General features: G+C 66.6%; 8 protein-coding genes across 8 annotated transcripts, besides 19 other annotated features; all 8 read right to left on the minus strand.

Moving 5' to 3' along the window:
* On the minus strand, nt 1-904 carry Tco025E_02481 (uncharacterized protein; the record flags this gene model as incomplete). The annotated part of the gene is made up of 1 exon (XM_029369406.1): nt 1-904. A coding segment is annotated over one exon (904 nt), but the record flags the coding sequence as incomplete, so codon positions are not given.
* A 155-nt stretch (nt 905-1,059) lies between these two features.
* Nucleotides 1,060-1,085: a microsatellite.
* A 40-nt stretch (nt 1,086-1,125) lies between these two features.
* On the minus strand, nt 1,126-2,241 carry Tco025E_02482 (uncharacterized protein; the record flags this gene model as incomplete). Its single annotated transcript, XM_029369407.1, has 1 exon — nt 1,126-2,241. The coding sequence occupies one exon, from the start codon at nt 2,239-2,241 to the stop codon at nt 1,126-1,128; it is 1,116 nt and encodes a 371-aa protein (XP_029230555.1).
* A 228-nt stretch (nt 2,242-2,469) lies between these two features.
* Nucleotides 2,470-2,496: a microsatellite.
* A 181-nt stretch (nt 2,497-2,677) lies between these two features.
* Nucleotides 2,678-2,700: a microsatellite.
* A 140-nt stretch (nt 2,701-2,840) lies between these two features.
* Nucleotides 2,841-4,499, minus strand: Tco025E_02483 (EF hand family protein; the record flags this gene model as incomplete). The annotated part of the gene is made up of 1 exon (XM_029369408.1): nt 2,841-4,499. The coding sequence occupies one exon, from the start codon at nt 4,497-4,499 to the stop codon at nt 2,841-2,843; it is 1,659 nt and encodes a 552-aa protein (XP_029230556.1).
* A 214-nt stretch (nt 4,500-4,713) lies between these two features.
* Nucleotides 4,714-4,738: a microsatellite.
* Nucleotides 4,739-4,945: 207 nt separating this feature from the next.
* Nucleotides 4,946-5,545, minus strand: Tco025E_02484 (cyclophilin-like protein; the record flags this gene model as incomplete). Its single annotated transcript, XM_029369409.1, has 1 exon — nt 4,946-5,545. One exon carries the CDS (start codon nt 5,543-5,545, stop codon nt 4,946-4,948), a length of 600 nt encoding a protein of 199 aa, XP_029230557.1.
* Nucleotides 5,546-5,632: 87 nt separating this feature from the next.
* Nucleotides 5,633-5,690: a sequence feature (A-rich).
* Nucleotides 5,691-5,764: 74 nt separating this feature from the next.
* Nucleotides 5,765-5,801: a microsatellite.
* A 141-nt stretch (nt 5,802-5,942) lies between these two features.
* Nucleotides 5,943-5,976: a microsatellite.
* Nucleotides 5,977-6,146: 170 nt separating this feature from the next.
* Tco025E_02485 (uncharacterized protein) lies at nt 6,147-6,803 on the minus strand (the record flags this gene model as incomplete). The annotated part of the gene is made up of 1 exon (XM_029369410.1): nt 6,147-6,803. One exon carries the CDS (start codon nt 6,801-6,803, stop codon nt 6,147-6,149), a length of 657 nt encoding a protein of 218 aa, XP_029230558.1.
* Nucleotides 6,804-7,016: 213 nt separating this feature from the next.
* Nucleotides 7,017-7,038: a microsatellite.
* Nucleotides 7,039-7,192: 154 nt separating this feature from the next.
* Tco025E_02486 (ADP-ribosylation factor GTPase activating protein) lies at nt 7,193-8,446 on the minus strand (the record flags this gene model as incomplete). Its single annotated transcript, XM_029369411.1, has 1 exon — nt 7,193-8,446. The coding sequence occupies one exon, from the start codon at nt 8,444-8,446 to the stop codon at nt 7,193-7,195; it is 1,254 nt and encodes a 417-aa protein (XP_029230559.1).
* A 114-nt stretch (nt 8,447-8,560) lies between these two features.
* Nucleotides 8,561-8,580: a microsatellite.
* A 67-nt stretch (nt 8,581-8,647) lies between these two features.
* Nucleotides 8,648-8,687: a sequence feature (A-rich).
* A 39-nt stretch (nt 8,688-8,726) lies between these two features.
* Nucleotides 8,727-8,748: a microsatellite.
* Nucleotides 8,749-8,923: 175 nt separating this feature from the next.
* Nucleotides 8,924-8,943: a microsatellite.
* Nucleotides 8,944-9,074: 131 nt separating this feature from the next.
* Nucleotides 9,075-9,107: a microsatellite.
* Nucleotides 9,107-9,157: a microsatellite.
* An 83-nt stretch (nt 9,158-9,240) lies between these two features.
* Tco025E_02487 (putative membrane-bound acid phosphatase 2) lies at nt 9,241-10,719 on the minus strand (the record flags this gene model as incomplete). The annotated part of the gene is made up of 1 exon (XM_029369412.1): nt 9,241-10,719. One exon carries the CDS (start codon nt 10,717-10,719, stop codon nt 9,241-9,243), a length of 1,479 nt encoding a protein of 492 aa, XP_029230560.1.
* A 64-nt stretch (nt 10,720-10,783) lies between these two features.
* Nucleotides 10,784-10,842: a microsatellite.
* A 248-nt stretch (nt 10,843-11,090) lies between these two features.
* Nucleotides 11,091-11,122: a sequence feature (G-rich).
* Nucleotides 11,123-11,158: 36 nt separating this feature from the next.
* Nucleotides 11,159-12,100, minus strand: Tco025E_02488 (tubulin-specific chaperone C; the record flags this gene model as incomplete). The annotated part of the gene is made up of 1 exon (XM_029369413.1): nt 11,159-12,100. One exon carries the CDS (start codon nt 12,098-12,100, stop codon nt 11,159-11,161), a length of 942 nt encoding a protein of 313 aa, XP_029230561.1.
* Nucleotides 12,101-12,139: 39 nt separating this feature from the next.
* Nucleotides 12,140-12,209: a sequence feature (GA-rich).
* Nucleotides 12,210-12,245: 36 nt separating this feature from the next.
* Nucleotides 12,246-12,297: a microsatellite.
* A 90-nt stretch (nt 12,298-12,387) lies between these two features.
* Nucleotides 12,388-12,465: a microsatellite.

Consider the following 12,465-nt stretch of genomic DNA (forward strand, 5'->3'; position numbering starts at 1 on the left):
GTGCGAGCGTGAGGCGGTGCTCGTACGTCGTGAGGTCGTCTTTGGCCTGCGCCAGCAGCGCCTCCGCCGCCTTGAGGCGCCGCTCGCGATCGACGAGGCCGTGCGCCACCGCCGCGCACTGCCGCCGATCCTCCTCGAGGGCGGCCTGCCCCGCCGCCAGCGTCGCCCGGGCCGCCGCGACCGCCTCCTCCGCGCGCCGCGTCTCCGCCGCACGGGCGTCCAGCGCCGCCTCCGCCCGCGCCAGCTGCGCCCGCCGCTCCTCCAGCGTCGCCGCCTCCACCTGTAGGGCCGTTCGCCGCGCCGCCAGCTCCGCCTCCGTCGCCAGGGCCTCCTGCTGCCGCGCGGAGGCGCGCTGCCGCAGCTCCGCCTCCGCAAGCTCCACGGCCGTCACCCGCGCCACCGCCGCCGCCTCGCGCGCGTCCACCTCGTCGCTCCTGCGGCTCAACTCCACCGCGGCGGAGAAAAGGGCCGCCTCGATGGCGACCAGCGAGTTCCACAGCGCCGCTGGCCCCGTCGCCGCCGGCACCCGCGGTTCTGCCGGCGCCTGCAGTAGCCGCCCCGCCTCCTTGCCGGCCGGTGTCACGGCACACGCGAGGCGGCGGCGATCGTGCAGCAGCCGCGCCACAGACACCCGCAGCGCCGCGGTGTCCGCCGCGGCGGGTTCCCCTCGCAGGACGTCGAGCGCGAGGGCCCCGTCGTCGTCCAACCCCTCTTCGCGGAGGATGGCCTCCACCGCGTTCTGCGTCCGCAGTCGGGCGGCGGCGGCCTCCGCTGCGATGCCGTGCGTGCGTGTGAGATGGTGAAAAAAGTGATGCGCGGCGGCGGGGGCGACGGCGGCGGGGTCGACGGCCGCCTCCACCCCGAAGTACCGGCAGAAGTCAATCACCTTCCACGAGGTGCTCATCGCAGTCCTTGCCGAGAAGCCTGCCTGCCTCCGTGTGTGCGAAAGCGGGAGGGAGAGGGAGCAAGCAGGAGAAAGCAAAAAGACGTTTTCAAATGCGATGCGTGCGAATAGGGTGAGGCGCCCAAAGGCAAGCGGGGCGCACGACGAAAAGCCAAAATAATAATAATAATAATAATAGTAAACAAACTAACACGCTAGGCAGTTCCTTCAGGGCTTCCCTCCTATTCCTCCTCTCCCGGCTCCGGCTCCTCCCCTCGCTCGCCAGGGCCGAGCTGCCTCAGAAACGCTCTCGCTTGCAGGACGCACTGACGCTGCAGCACGCCACCGCCGGTGAGTTTCGCGCTATTCAGCTTCGACCGCAGCGCCCGCTTCTGGCTCGTGTCGCGGCGCCAAAATCTTCTGAGCAGCTCCAGCGTCTCCCGGTTGGTGCTCTCCTTCGGCAGCACCCGCGAAACCGGGGCGGGGCGGGCCACCGCCTGCGACGCGCACGGCGGCTGCACTTCGCACTGGCGATGCCCCCAACCTCGGCGCGGCGGCGGCGGCGGGCGGCCGCAGAAGAGGCGTGCGAGGGGGGGCGGGCCCACCGCCGTCGGCGCCGCGGCGTCGGCGGGGCCCAGCGCATGCGCGACAGACGCCTTCACCTTCGGCAGCGCCCGCCCCGAGGTGGCGTTGATGCCTGCGAGGCTCTCGTCTCCGCCGGCGGGGGAAGTTTCCGCGCGGTCCGCCGCCGCCGCCTCGAGCTCCCGCACCTCCTCCTCCAGGAAGGTGCGGGAGAAGCAGAAGTACTTCTGCACCACCGCCTCCCAGAAGCGCTGCCGCGTCGCCGCGTCGGTGACCCGCCGCGCGAATATCTTCGCGAGGATCGGCACCTGGCGGAAGATGTCGCTCTCCAGCTGGTCCGTGATGGGGCAGAGGCGGAAGGTCCTCGGGTCGACGAGGGAGCCGACGGCGTCGAAGGCCACCGCCACCCCGCGCGGGAACTCCTCCCGCACGAGCGCCTCCAGCGCCGCCGCGTCGAGCAGGCCGAGGTCGACGGCCGCCTCGCAGATGCTGGAGGCCACCCACCGCGCGTCCGCCCCGCCCGCCTCCTCCATCTCCTGCAGCCGGCCGATGAAGCGCTCCCGGTCGCGGGGGTCCGCGAAGCGGAGCAGCAGCGGGGCGGCGTCCGCCACCACCACCTTCGCCGCAGCCGCGTCCCGCCGCGAGCGCAGCAGCTGCGTCACCTCCGAGCGCGTGAACACCCGCGCCTCGCCCCCCGCCCCGGGCAGCGGGACGCACGAGATCGCCCGCCCCCGCACCTCCACCCGGCACGGCACCCCGTCACACACCGCCTCCATCTCCCGGCGGCGCGCCCACACCGGCAGAGAGCAGCAGCAGCAACGAAAAAAAAAAAGAAGAAGGGGGTGGGAGGGAGCAGGCTGAGAAGTGTGGAGGCAAACGAAGAAGTACAGCAACCACCACGCTGGCGGCTCCGAAGGCGCCCCACATACCCGCACAGTCTTCGCCTACGCAGAGGGGTCAGACTGGAGACTCGCCACAGCCCCCGCACTCTCGCTCTCTCGCGCTGTGTGTGGTGTGTGGTGTGTGGTGTGCGGCACACAACCACAAACGCGCACCACAACGATGCGAGGGAGGAGCAAGCGGGAAAGCAAATCTCTTCCTCTTCTCCCACCTCCGCCATTTTCTTCTTCCCACCCGCCCCTCTGGCTCTCTCGCTGACTTCGCTGCCTCCGCTCCTGCCCTGCCATTAGCGTCCTCTCTGACAGGGGTGGGTCATTCATTCACTCATTCATTCACACACACACACACATATATATATATAGATACCTACATGGTGGGGCGGAGGCGGCTGTAACAGGGCAGCCGCCAACGAACCTGCAAAGGAAATTTAACAAAAAAAACACACACACGTACACTCCGCCCTCTCCCTCCCTCTCTACATGGTAGTCTGGATGTCTTTGATGTCCCTCACGCCGTGCTGCACCAACACCTCCCGGACGGCGGCGGCGTCGCGGGTGTCTATGACCAAAGAGTCGGGGATTGCAATGGTCTCCGCGGTGTCGTCGGTGTGGAGCACGGTGACGTGCCGGCGCGGCCGGCCGCTCTTGTAGGCGTCGGTCTCGGGTATCTCCCAGCACCGCTGCAGCGTCGCCAGGAAGCGGGCGTCGTCGTCCACGGCCGGCGAGACGTCGGTGTAGTACGCCACGAACTCCTCCAGCGTCACGGTGGCCGTGTCGTTCTTGCCGGGCCAGCTGTTGACGAACTCGAAGACGGCCTCGGCGGCGCTGATCACGCCCTCCTCCACGTCCGGCAGCCGCGGCGCGTTGAAGCGGAACAGGCTGAGCATGTCCCTGTAGTCGACGGAGCCGCCGCCCTCGACGGTGAGCCGCTGGAAGGCCTCGACGACGGCGTCCAGCCGCTGCGGTGGCGCATCCCCCCGCACCTCGCGAAGGAACTCCTGCGCCACGACGAGGCCGTTGCCGCTGCGGTCAAACCGCTTGAACACCGCGTCCAGCTCCAGCGGCTGCATCGCCACCCCCATGAGGTGGATGCCGTGGAGCAGCTGCTCCCGGTTGAGCGTCGTCGTGCGGTGCTCGTTGCAGGCGGTTCGCAGCGCCTTTGCGAGGGCGCGAAACCCCAGCCGGCCGCCGAAGCGCAGCGCGCCGTCGCGGATGCGTGCGATGACGAGGTCCACCCCGACGCCGCTGCTCATCGTCAGCGACATCGTCGACTTGCCGCCGTCTGAGCGACTCCGCAGCGCTGTGGCGGTGGAGGAGGACATGCTCTTCTGCGCCGCGTGCGTGGCGCCGCCGATGAGGAAGAGGTTCTCCGGGTGCGACGTCACGGCGGCGCGCGAGCGGGAGTGGGCGTCGCCGGCGTAGCTGCAGCTCACCTCGAACTCGTAGCCGAAGGAGGTGTTCTGCAGCGCCCGGGTGCAGCGCAGCGGCTGGTTGGTGGCGGCGTGGAAGAGGGCGACCGGGTCGCCCAGCTGCACCGCGGCGCCGTCGCGGATGTCGTCCCGCCGCTCGCCGGGTCGCACCACGACGAACACGTCGTCCCTGCAGGCCCCGAGGGCCGCGGTGAGCGCCTGCCTGCCCGCGTGGCCGATCTCCCGCACCCCGGAGCGCAGGTAGCAGAAGCCGTCGGCCGAGGCGTCCTCGTTGGCGATCCGCACCCGCTGGCCGTAGTGCAGCACACACCCCTCGCGCAGCTGCGTGGCGTAGGCGGCGTTGTTCTCGTCCTTCGCGCGGTGCAGCACCCACGTCGAGCGCACCTGCGGCTGCGGGGCGTCGACCGCGGTCACTAAGAACTGATGCGGCGGCTTGGGGGCGAAGCGGGGGGCCGTGTCGAGCGCCAGCGCGGCCCCCGTGGCGACGCTCACCAGCTGCAGCGGCTGGCCAAGCACGACGACGTCTCTCAGCTCCTCCAGGTGGGTGGCGTCGGTGAGCTCGAGCGCCGCCGTCCCGCGCGTCGCCCCGGTCTTGGCCGCTGACTTGTAAAGTTCCACCTTGTCCTCCCGCACCCGCATCTCCTCGTACCAGTTGCCGATGAGGACGCCCGGGGAGTACGCCATGGGGACGCTCGGGTCGTTCATCGCTCGCTCGCTTCCTTCCTTCCTTCCTGCGGTGGTGCCACCAGCCTGCCCGCCGCACGGGAGGATACACGCGTTATTTTGTTTCCCGCAGTGCGGAAAAAAGAGTGAGCGGGCGTATAAAAAAAAAGGCGAGGAAGTGCAAGCAGGCAACGGCGGCCAGTGTAACCATTTGCCCACACATCAGGCAGAAAGCAAAGCAATAAGGAGAGCGAGGGAGAGATAGATAGATATATAGATAGGGAAGCGGAGAGCCGCACCATTCGCCCGTGCTCGTGTGCAGGGAGGGGCATGCAGGCCTGCACGTATGTTTTGCATGTGAGTGAGTGGGTGGGATGGGGGGACTCCCTGCTTCTCGCTATTTTTTTTGTTTTTGTCTCGCCGCTCCCCCCACCCCCTGCTGCTTGTGGGGGAGAAGCGGGGAGGGGCGAGGAGGGGGGTGCGGCCCCCTACAGCTTCCCGCACTCGACGACCACCACCCGCTGCGCGGGGAAGCCGGACGGCGCCAGCGGCACGCGCTCAATCGCCTCCACCACGTCGTAGCCCCTCACCACGCGTCCGAAGCAAATGCACGTCCCGTTCAGGTGGGGCGCCGCCTCTGCGGTGAGGATGAAGAACTGCGAGCCGTTGAGGTGCGGGGCACTCACGGCGGTGCCCACGAGCCCGCGCTGGTCAAACACCGCCGCCCGCACCTCCTCCGGGGCGTCGAAGGTGTCGCCGTAGATCGACAGCTGCCCGGTTCCCGCGCCGCCCACGATGTCGCCGCCCTGCACGAGGTAGCCGCGGTGCACGCGGTGGAAGGTGGAGCCCCGGTACGTGAGCTGCGGGAGGAACTGGTCGCCAAACGCGGGGTCGCCCAGCCCCGCGGTGCTCGGCACCCGCGGCAGGACATTCTCCCCGGTGCAGAGCTTCAGGAAGTTCTCCGCCGCCACCGGGCACTTGCGGGTGAAAAGCTCGTACTCAATCCGCCTGGGGGAGCCGGGGCCGATGGCGACCTCCATGAAGGCCCGCCCGGCGGACGCCAAGCGGTGCCGGCTCGGGTGAAGCATTCGTCGTCCTCCTCCTGCGCTTCCGCGGCGCGAGAAAAGGCCGCAGAGGCACGCGGTGCCGCGAAGGCGTCAAGGTGAGAGTAAGCGGAGAAACAAAAAGCACAATAACGAAAAAAAGAAAAAGAAAAAAGGAACACAATAACAAGGGCCCAAGATCATTTTTATATACCGAACGAAATAGCGAGGGGGCGGGGAAAAAGAGGGAGCGCATCGCCCACCTCTTTTTTTTTTTTGCGTTTCTTTTCGTTTCTTCTTCCTCCCTCCTCGTTCACTCGCCACCTCCATTCCGTGCCGAGCGCCACTCCCCCGCCAGGTGCGCCTCCGCGCCTGCTCCTTCCTCGTTGCACGTGTTCATTGCCTGCCTGTCGCAGGCACTCTAAAAAAAGAAAAACATGTAATATATATATATGTATAGAAATGTATAGATCTATGTCGATGTGGCTTCTATGGGTCCTCATACTTCGCACTTGTGATGGTTCCATGCATCTCCACCCTGCGCAGCTGCGCGGGCGCGGGCGCGGGCGTTTCGTGCACGGCGGCTGTTAGTTTTTCATTCATCATTTTTTTTGTTTGTTTTACTGCACCCACAGCCGCGCCGCGGCTACGGCCTGGCGTGCGGGAGGCGGTGGAGGTCCTCCGGCGAGAGTTGCCCGCGCACCAGGCCGCTCGCCACCGCCTCGTCGGCGTGGTGCCACGACCAGCCGGGCTCCCGCGCCGCCTCGCGCCAGTCGTCCCACTCGTAGTACGCGGTGCAGACGAGGGCGTTGTCGGGCGAGAGCGTCTGCAGCCGCCGCGGCTGCAGGCGGGCGAGCTCGTCCACGCTGTGGGCGTAGAGCGGGGCGGCGTTGCCGCCGTCGAGGCACCAGCCGATCAGGTGGTTCGTGTGCACGACGAGGGGGGAACAGGCCGGTCCCGCGCCCACCGCCGGAAACGGGAGCGAGCGCAGGCGCCGCAGCACCCGCCGCACCCCCGCGGGACCCGCAACCGGCGGCAGCGGGCAGTTGCCGCCGCCGTACGGCCCGCCCAGCCGCGGGCCCACCACAACCCCCAGCAGGCCGCCGGGACGGTGGAAAAGCCACACCGCCCGCCGCACGCCGTCGCAGGGGCGCGAGAGGAGGAGGTTGGGGGCCCGCTGCACCGGCGACGGACCTCCGCCCTGCCGCAGCCGGGCGTAATTCATGACGGCCTGATAGGCCCACGGCATCCCCGCTGCCGCCGCCGCCGTCGTCGTCGTCGTCGTCGTCGCGGCCGACCGCATCTCGCGCACCGCGGCCCTCGCTTCCTTCGCGCGCGCCCAAACACACACACAAACACGCACCCGGCCGGGAGGAAACCCAGGCGAGCAGCAAAATAAGCCTACAAAATATATATATATATGTACATGCAGGCGCAGAAGACGGAAGGAAAAGAGGCGTCACGGCAGTGGGAGTACGCGCCTGGGCCGACCAACGGACGGGCGGAGGAAACGGCCCACACACACGCACACGCACACATGCATGGATGCAAAAAAAAAAACCTCGAACACCAGCCGCGCCTTTTGCTACTGATCACGGACAAGTAATAGCCGTTGTGCGGCAAAAAAAAAACGGGAAATAAAAAGGCCTACAAAAAAAAGGCGACGGTCATGGTGACGTACGCTGCTCTACCTCAACATTTGCTGCCAAAGGGGTCTAAAAAGGCAAAGGCGTCGTTGTGTGGCGCGCTGGTGTCCTTGACGGGCTCCGCCCTCGTGGGTTCAGAAGGGACAGGGTTTCTCCACGGGTCTGCGGGAGGTTCCTGAAAGAAGTTCACGCCGCCCCAATTCGTCAGCGTCGCAGCACCCACGGACAACGGCGGTTGTGCCTGGGCGAGCGGTGCTTGGCACGGCACCACGTTGGGCGCCACTGCAGAACTCATAGAAGAGGCATACTGAACTTGCTGTGGCGCCGGCTGAGACACATTACTAGGCGCCGCAAGACTATATCCGCCCTGCTGCATGCCGAACTGCCCCGGAATTCCAGGCTGCGATAACATGTTCGGCGGCCACGGCGCGTACCCAGCAGCAGGGGACGGCTGCGGCGTCGGGTACGGTACAGGAGGCCCTGCCGTGACGCCTGGGAAGACGGCCACGTTGACGTGCGGCGGCGCGGGGGCTGCGGCGAACCAGTCCTCGAGCGGCGCCTGGGCCGTGGAAGGAGACGCCGAGGCGGCAACGGCAGGCGGCGGCTGCGGCGGCGGTGCGGCGGCGGTTAAAAAGTCCGCGAACATGTCGTCGTCCGTCGGGGCCGCGGGGGCCGGCGGCGGCGGAGCCGAGGGCCTAAACAGGTCCACCGGCACAGCGTCTGCGCCCCGCGTCGCCGGGGGGGCGGTTGGGGCGAGTGCCGGCGATGAGGCGGCCGCCGTGTCGGTCGCCTGCGACGGCGATTGTGACGGCAGGGACCGGCGGGGCCCGCCTTCCGGCGAGGGGGGCAGCCCCAGCGAGCCCGACGGCCGCCGCGGCGCCCCATCGCCGCTCACCGCCAGCTGCACGTCGCTCTGCAGCCGCGCCAACTCCTCCCGGTCGACGTACGCGAGGTCCTCGAAGGCGGCCACGATGAAGTTGCTGATGGCGCGGTCGTTGCCCGGCCGCGGCCGCTGCTTTTGGTACTTGGCGAACCAAACCCGCGCCGCCCGGTCGTTGCCGCCGACGGCGAGGCTGGCGACCTCCGCGTCGGTGAACTCCGTCATGGAGATGCCCTTCACTTTGTGCTGCTGCGAGCGGTGCAGGGCGGCGCACTTGGAGCAGACGAAGACGTGAAAGTTGCTCACCACGTAGAGGGGGCCCCGCATCCCGCAGTCGACGCAGAAGCGGTTGCCGTCCCGCAGCGACAGCTTGCGCACCTCCTCCCGGTTGCGCTCCACCCGCCGCGCCTGCGGGTTCATCGCGTGCACGCTACTTCTCGCCCACCGCTGCCCCAAATACGCCGGCGTACGTGTTTCTATACGTCTAACACGATGTCTAATGATATACACACAAAGTAATGTGATGCAACGCAATGTGTGTGTGTGTGTGTGTGAGCGCGCTCTCGCTGCCGGCAGCCGCCACGGCGACGTTGCACGCAAACAGAAGCAGACACGAGGCACAAAACAGAAAAAAAAAGCAAAAGCAAAAGCAAAAAAAAAGGGGGAGGGAAGGGGCGGCAGGAGGAGTTGGCACCCGCACTGTGCGTGTGTGTGTGTGTGTGCGACGGCAACCCCCCGAAAAACAAAACAAAAACAAAAAACAGGCCGGCGAAGAGGGGCGAGAGAAAACCCCTTCCGCTCCGAAAAACAAAAAAGAAAAAAGTGCACAAGTAATCAAAACACACGCAAAGCAGGAGAGGCAAAGAGAGAAGAAGAAAAAAACGTCATAATAATAAAACACACACACACACACGCACCGCCGTTCTCGTAGTGATTGTAGCACAACACGGCAAGAACAATGACGATGTTTCTGCTGGTGGTGGTGGTGAGAAAGTCCTATAAAACTACGCCGGCTCTCCGTTTGCGCTGCCGCCTAAACCTGCACGCACGGGGGCCGCGGCGGTGGCGGTGGTGGTGGTGGCCGCCGCCTCCTCCTCCTCCTCCCTCCGCGCAGCTAACCGCCGCCGCTGCTTGGCTTGTGTCGACAGCAACGGCCCATACAGCAGGGCCTCGCAGCACGCACGCAGACAAGCACCCAAACGGAACTCCGGCCGCTACAGCTCGGTGGGCCGCTTGCGGAAGCAGGGCCAGCGCCGAACGCGGTCGAAGAGGTAGAGCCCTAAAATAGAGCTGGCAAGAAGGCACGGCGCCCCGACCGCCACGATCGCCGCTGCGAGGTACGGGGTGTGTTTGTACAGTTCCGCGTCCTCGCAGGCGAAGCCGCGCGAGGGGTCGGCGATGGCCTCAGGAACGCCGCCGCACGCCGCCGCCGGGCACTTGGCGCGGTACATGTGGCAGATGGACCCGGCAGGGGGCGCCTTGCCGCTGAGGCAGTCAGCCGCCGCAAGCTCGGCGGCGGTGGCGAAGCACCGACCCTCGGCGGCCCCAAGCGAGTCGAGGTAGCGCCGCAGGTCCGCCACGCTGCAGCCGTGCACCGCGGTGCCAGACGCGTAGGTGGTGCCCGCCGCGTCCATGCAGGTGACGTCGAGCCGCCTGTCCACGTAGCCGCCGGCGCTGCCGCCGTCTGCGGTCCACGTGAACTGGTACACCTGCACGTAGTGCTCGGCGCCCGCGGCGGCGTACTCAAAGACGATCGCGTCCCCAAACTGTGGCAGAGGCGGGGCGTTCTCTTCCAGCGTGTTCGTCGCGCCAAAGAGGCCAAGCCCGCTGAGCGCCGCGAACACCACCGGCATGGGCCCGACGTAGACGGCCAGACGAGTGCTGCTGCTGCTGCTGTCGTTGTCGGAGGCGGAGAGGCCGGCGAGCACCTCGCGGAGCAGCGGGCCAGCCAACGGCCCCATCTCCCGGCTCTGGGGGTCGCGCGGGTCGGCGCCGTACAGGCGCCAGAGAAGCCGGCGGCTGACGGCCTGCACGGCGGGCAGCAGCGGTCGCAGCGCGGCGTCCTGGCGGCCCGCGGAGGCGTTGGCGGCCCAGCTGTCGTAGACGTACAGCGCACACAGCGAGGGGGAGCGCTCACAGAGCCCCGCGCTGCCTGGCGGGAGGAAGCGGGAAAGCGTCCCGCGGGCCGCCGGCGTCAGCCGCTCCGCCGCCCACGCGTCGTCAAGGTGCGCCTTCGACCTCCACGCATCCTGCAGAATCCACGAAGGCCAGCTCTGCGTGACGGCCAGCAACGCGTCGTCCTCTGCGGGGCGGGAGCGCACCAGCGGCAGGGCGCGGGGGAACATCCCCAGTGTGACGGCCTGGCCCGTGGCGATGGTCCGTGCGGTCTGCGCCGCGCGGACGGAGACGCGTGTCGTGTTGAAGTGCGTGCCAAGGCCCAGTGCATCGCCGTAGCGCGAGCGCAGAAAGGCACCGAGGCGGAGCGACACTTCTCGCCCCGCGGCGGATAACTCGCAGTCGTCACAGCTCATTTTCCCGTCCGTCAGGCGCGACAACCCGCGGGCCCCGTTGCGCGTGAGCACCGTCACTTTCAGCAGCGTTGCACTCTGCCGGCTGGCGGCGCACGGCGGCCCCGCCATGAGCAGCAGCAGCAACAGCAGCAGCAGCAGCGGTGTAGCCACTCGCGCCTGCATTGTGTCCAACCTGCGCTAACTCCAAACTGCAGTAAAGAAAAAAAAAGGCACACGCAGGGGCAGCTATATATATATACTATATGTAGTAGATATATATGCATAGAGTAGACATTATATATAATACGTAAGGAAGCATTTGGCCCAAGGGGCAGCATGCACACCTACATTCACGTGTGCGCCAAATCCCTCTCCTCCGCCCCTCCTCATTAGTAATGTTTTTCTTTTTGTTTTGCTGGTTGGTTGGCCTGCCTGCGTGCTTGTTACTCGCACGCTGGAGGAGGAGTCAACCGATGCACAAACCCACGCCGCCTAGGCTGCGGCTGCGGTACCTACAGAGAGAAGAAGAAGAAGAGGGGCAAGAAAATACAACCGGGAGGAGGAGGGGGGGGGGGGCGTGGGTGGGCGCGTCCAGCGTTCCAAAGGGGGAAGTCGCGCCGGGCTACTTTGCCGGCGGCTCCCCCTGCACAAACCGCCGCGAACTCGTCTCCCACGTCTCCGGCGGCAGAACGCTCCAGTGCGGGCTGGGCGTCTTCTTAAGCCACTGAAAGTCGTCGACGGTTTGATACGCGTTCTTCGTGCGCTCCTCCACCCGCTGCTCCCCGAGGCCCCCCACCCACTCCTCGTGCGTCGCGTACGCGTGCCCCTCCACGCGCGACTGCAGCAGCCCCGTCCAGCAGCTGTAGGGGCCGAACCGCATCCCGCTGCAGCACTCGATGATCGGCGTCGAGGCGCACCAGACGTAGACGTCGACGTCCGTGCAGTTCTTTAGCCGGAGCTGGTGGCAGGCGACGTACACCTTGCAGCGCGCGCAGTCGGAGATAAACACGGAACCGGGGACGGGCAGAAGCAGCACCTCGCACCCCTCACACTCGCGCAGGAAGACGGCCTTCGCCGGGCCGACGCAGAGCGTCCGCCCCTGGGCGTAGCCGTACACGTTGCCGGCGCGGCTCTGCTCCTCGTGGCCCCGCCGCAGCGAAGAGGCGGAGGCGGAGGAGGCCGCCTGCCGCTCCCCCACCACCGCCTCCGCGCCCCCCGACTTGGGCTGCGCGGAGAACTTAAACGCCTTTGCCCGACCAGCCGTGTCCCGCTTGGCGTCGATCAGCCCCTGCAGCCGGGCGAGGGTCGCGTTGGACCGCGCCATCTCGTGCGACGTCAGCGCGGCGTTGCTGGTGGCCTCCTGCACAAGCCGCTTAAAGCGATTCACGCGCTCCTGGGCGGCACGGGCGTCGCCGTCGCCGAGCAGCTGCGCGACCTCCCGCTCAAAGTCCTTCGCCTGCCGCTCGAACTCCAGCTTGTCCACGGCGACGGGGGAGGGAACGGCCGCCTTCTGTTGCCGCGCCTCTTCCCTCTCCGCCCGCGTCCGCAGGAAGCGCTCCTCCATGGCTGGTTGCCCCGCCGCTTTCTGCGTGTGCGTGCTCGCGAGAAGAGAAGAAACGCGAGAGGGAGAGAGAAGCAAAGAAAGAAAAAAAAGAGGGAGAAAAGAGAGAAGACGGGGGTGGAGTACAGTTTCCGCCGCCGACTGCCACGTTTTTGTTGTTGTTATTGTTGGTTTTCAGCTTTTTTTTTGTTGTTGTTTTTAGTGCTATCGGGTCTTGGGTCTCGCTCGCCTGCCGCATGTCCACACGCACACAAAAAAAAAATATGCAACTAATAAGGCTGGACCCTGTTTGTGTGTTTGTGTGTGTGTGTGTGTGTGTGTGTGTGTGTGTGTGTGTGTGTGTGTGTGTGTGTGTGTGTGTGTGTGTG

This window comes from Trypanosoma conorhini (genome assembly GCF_003719485.1).
Source record: "Trypanosoma conorhini strain 025E chromosome Unknown Tco_14.4_contig_00098, whole genome shotgun sequence".
Lineage (NCBI taxonomy): Eukaryota > Euglenozoa > Kinetoplastea > Trypanosomatida > Trypanosomatidae > Trypanosoma > Trypanosoma conorhini.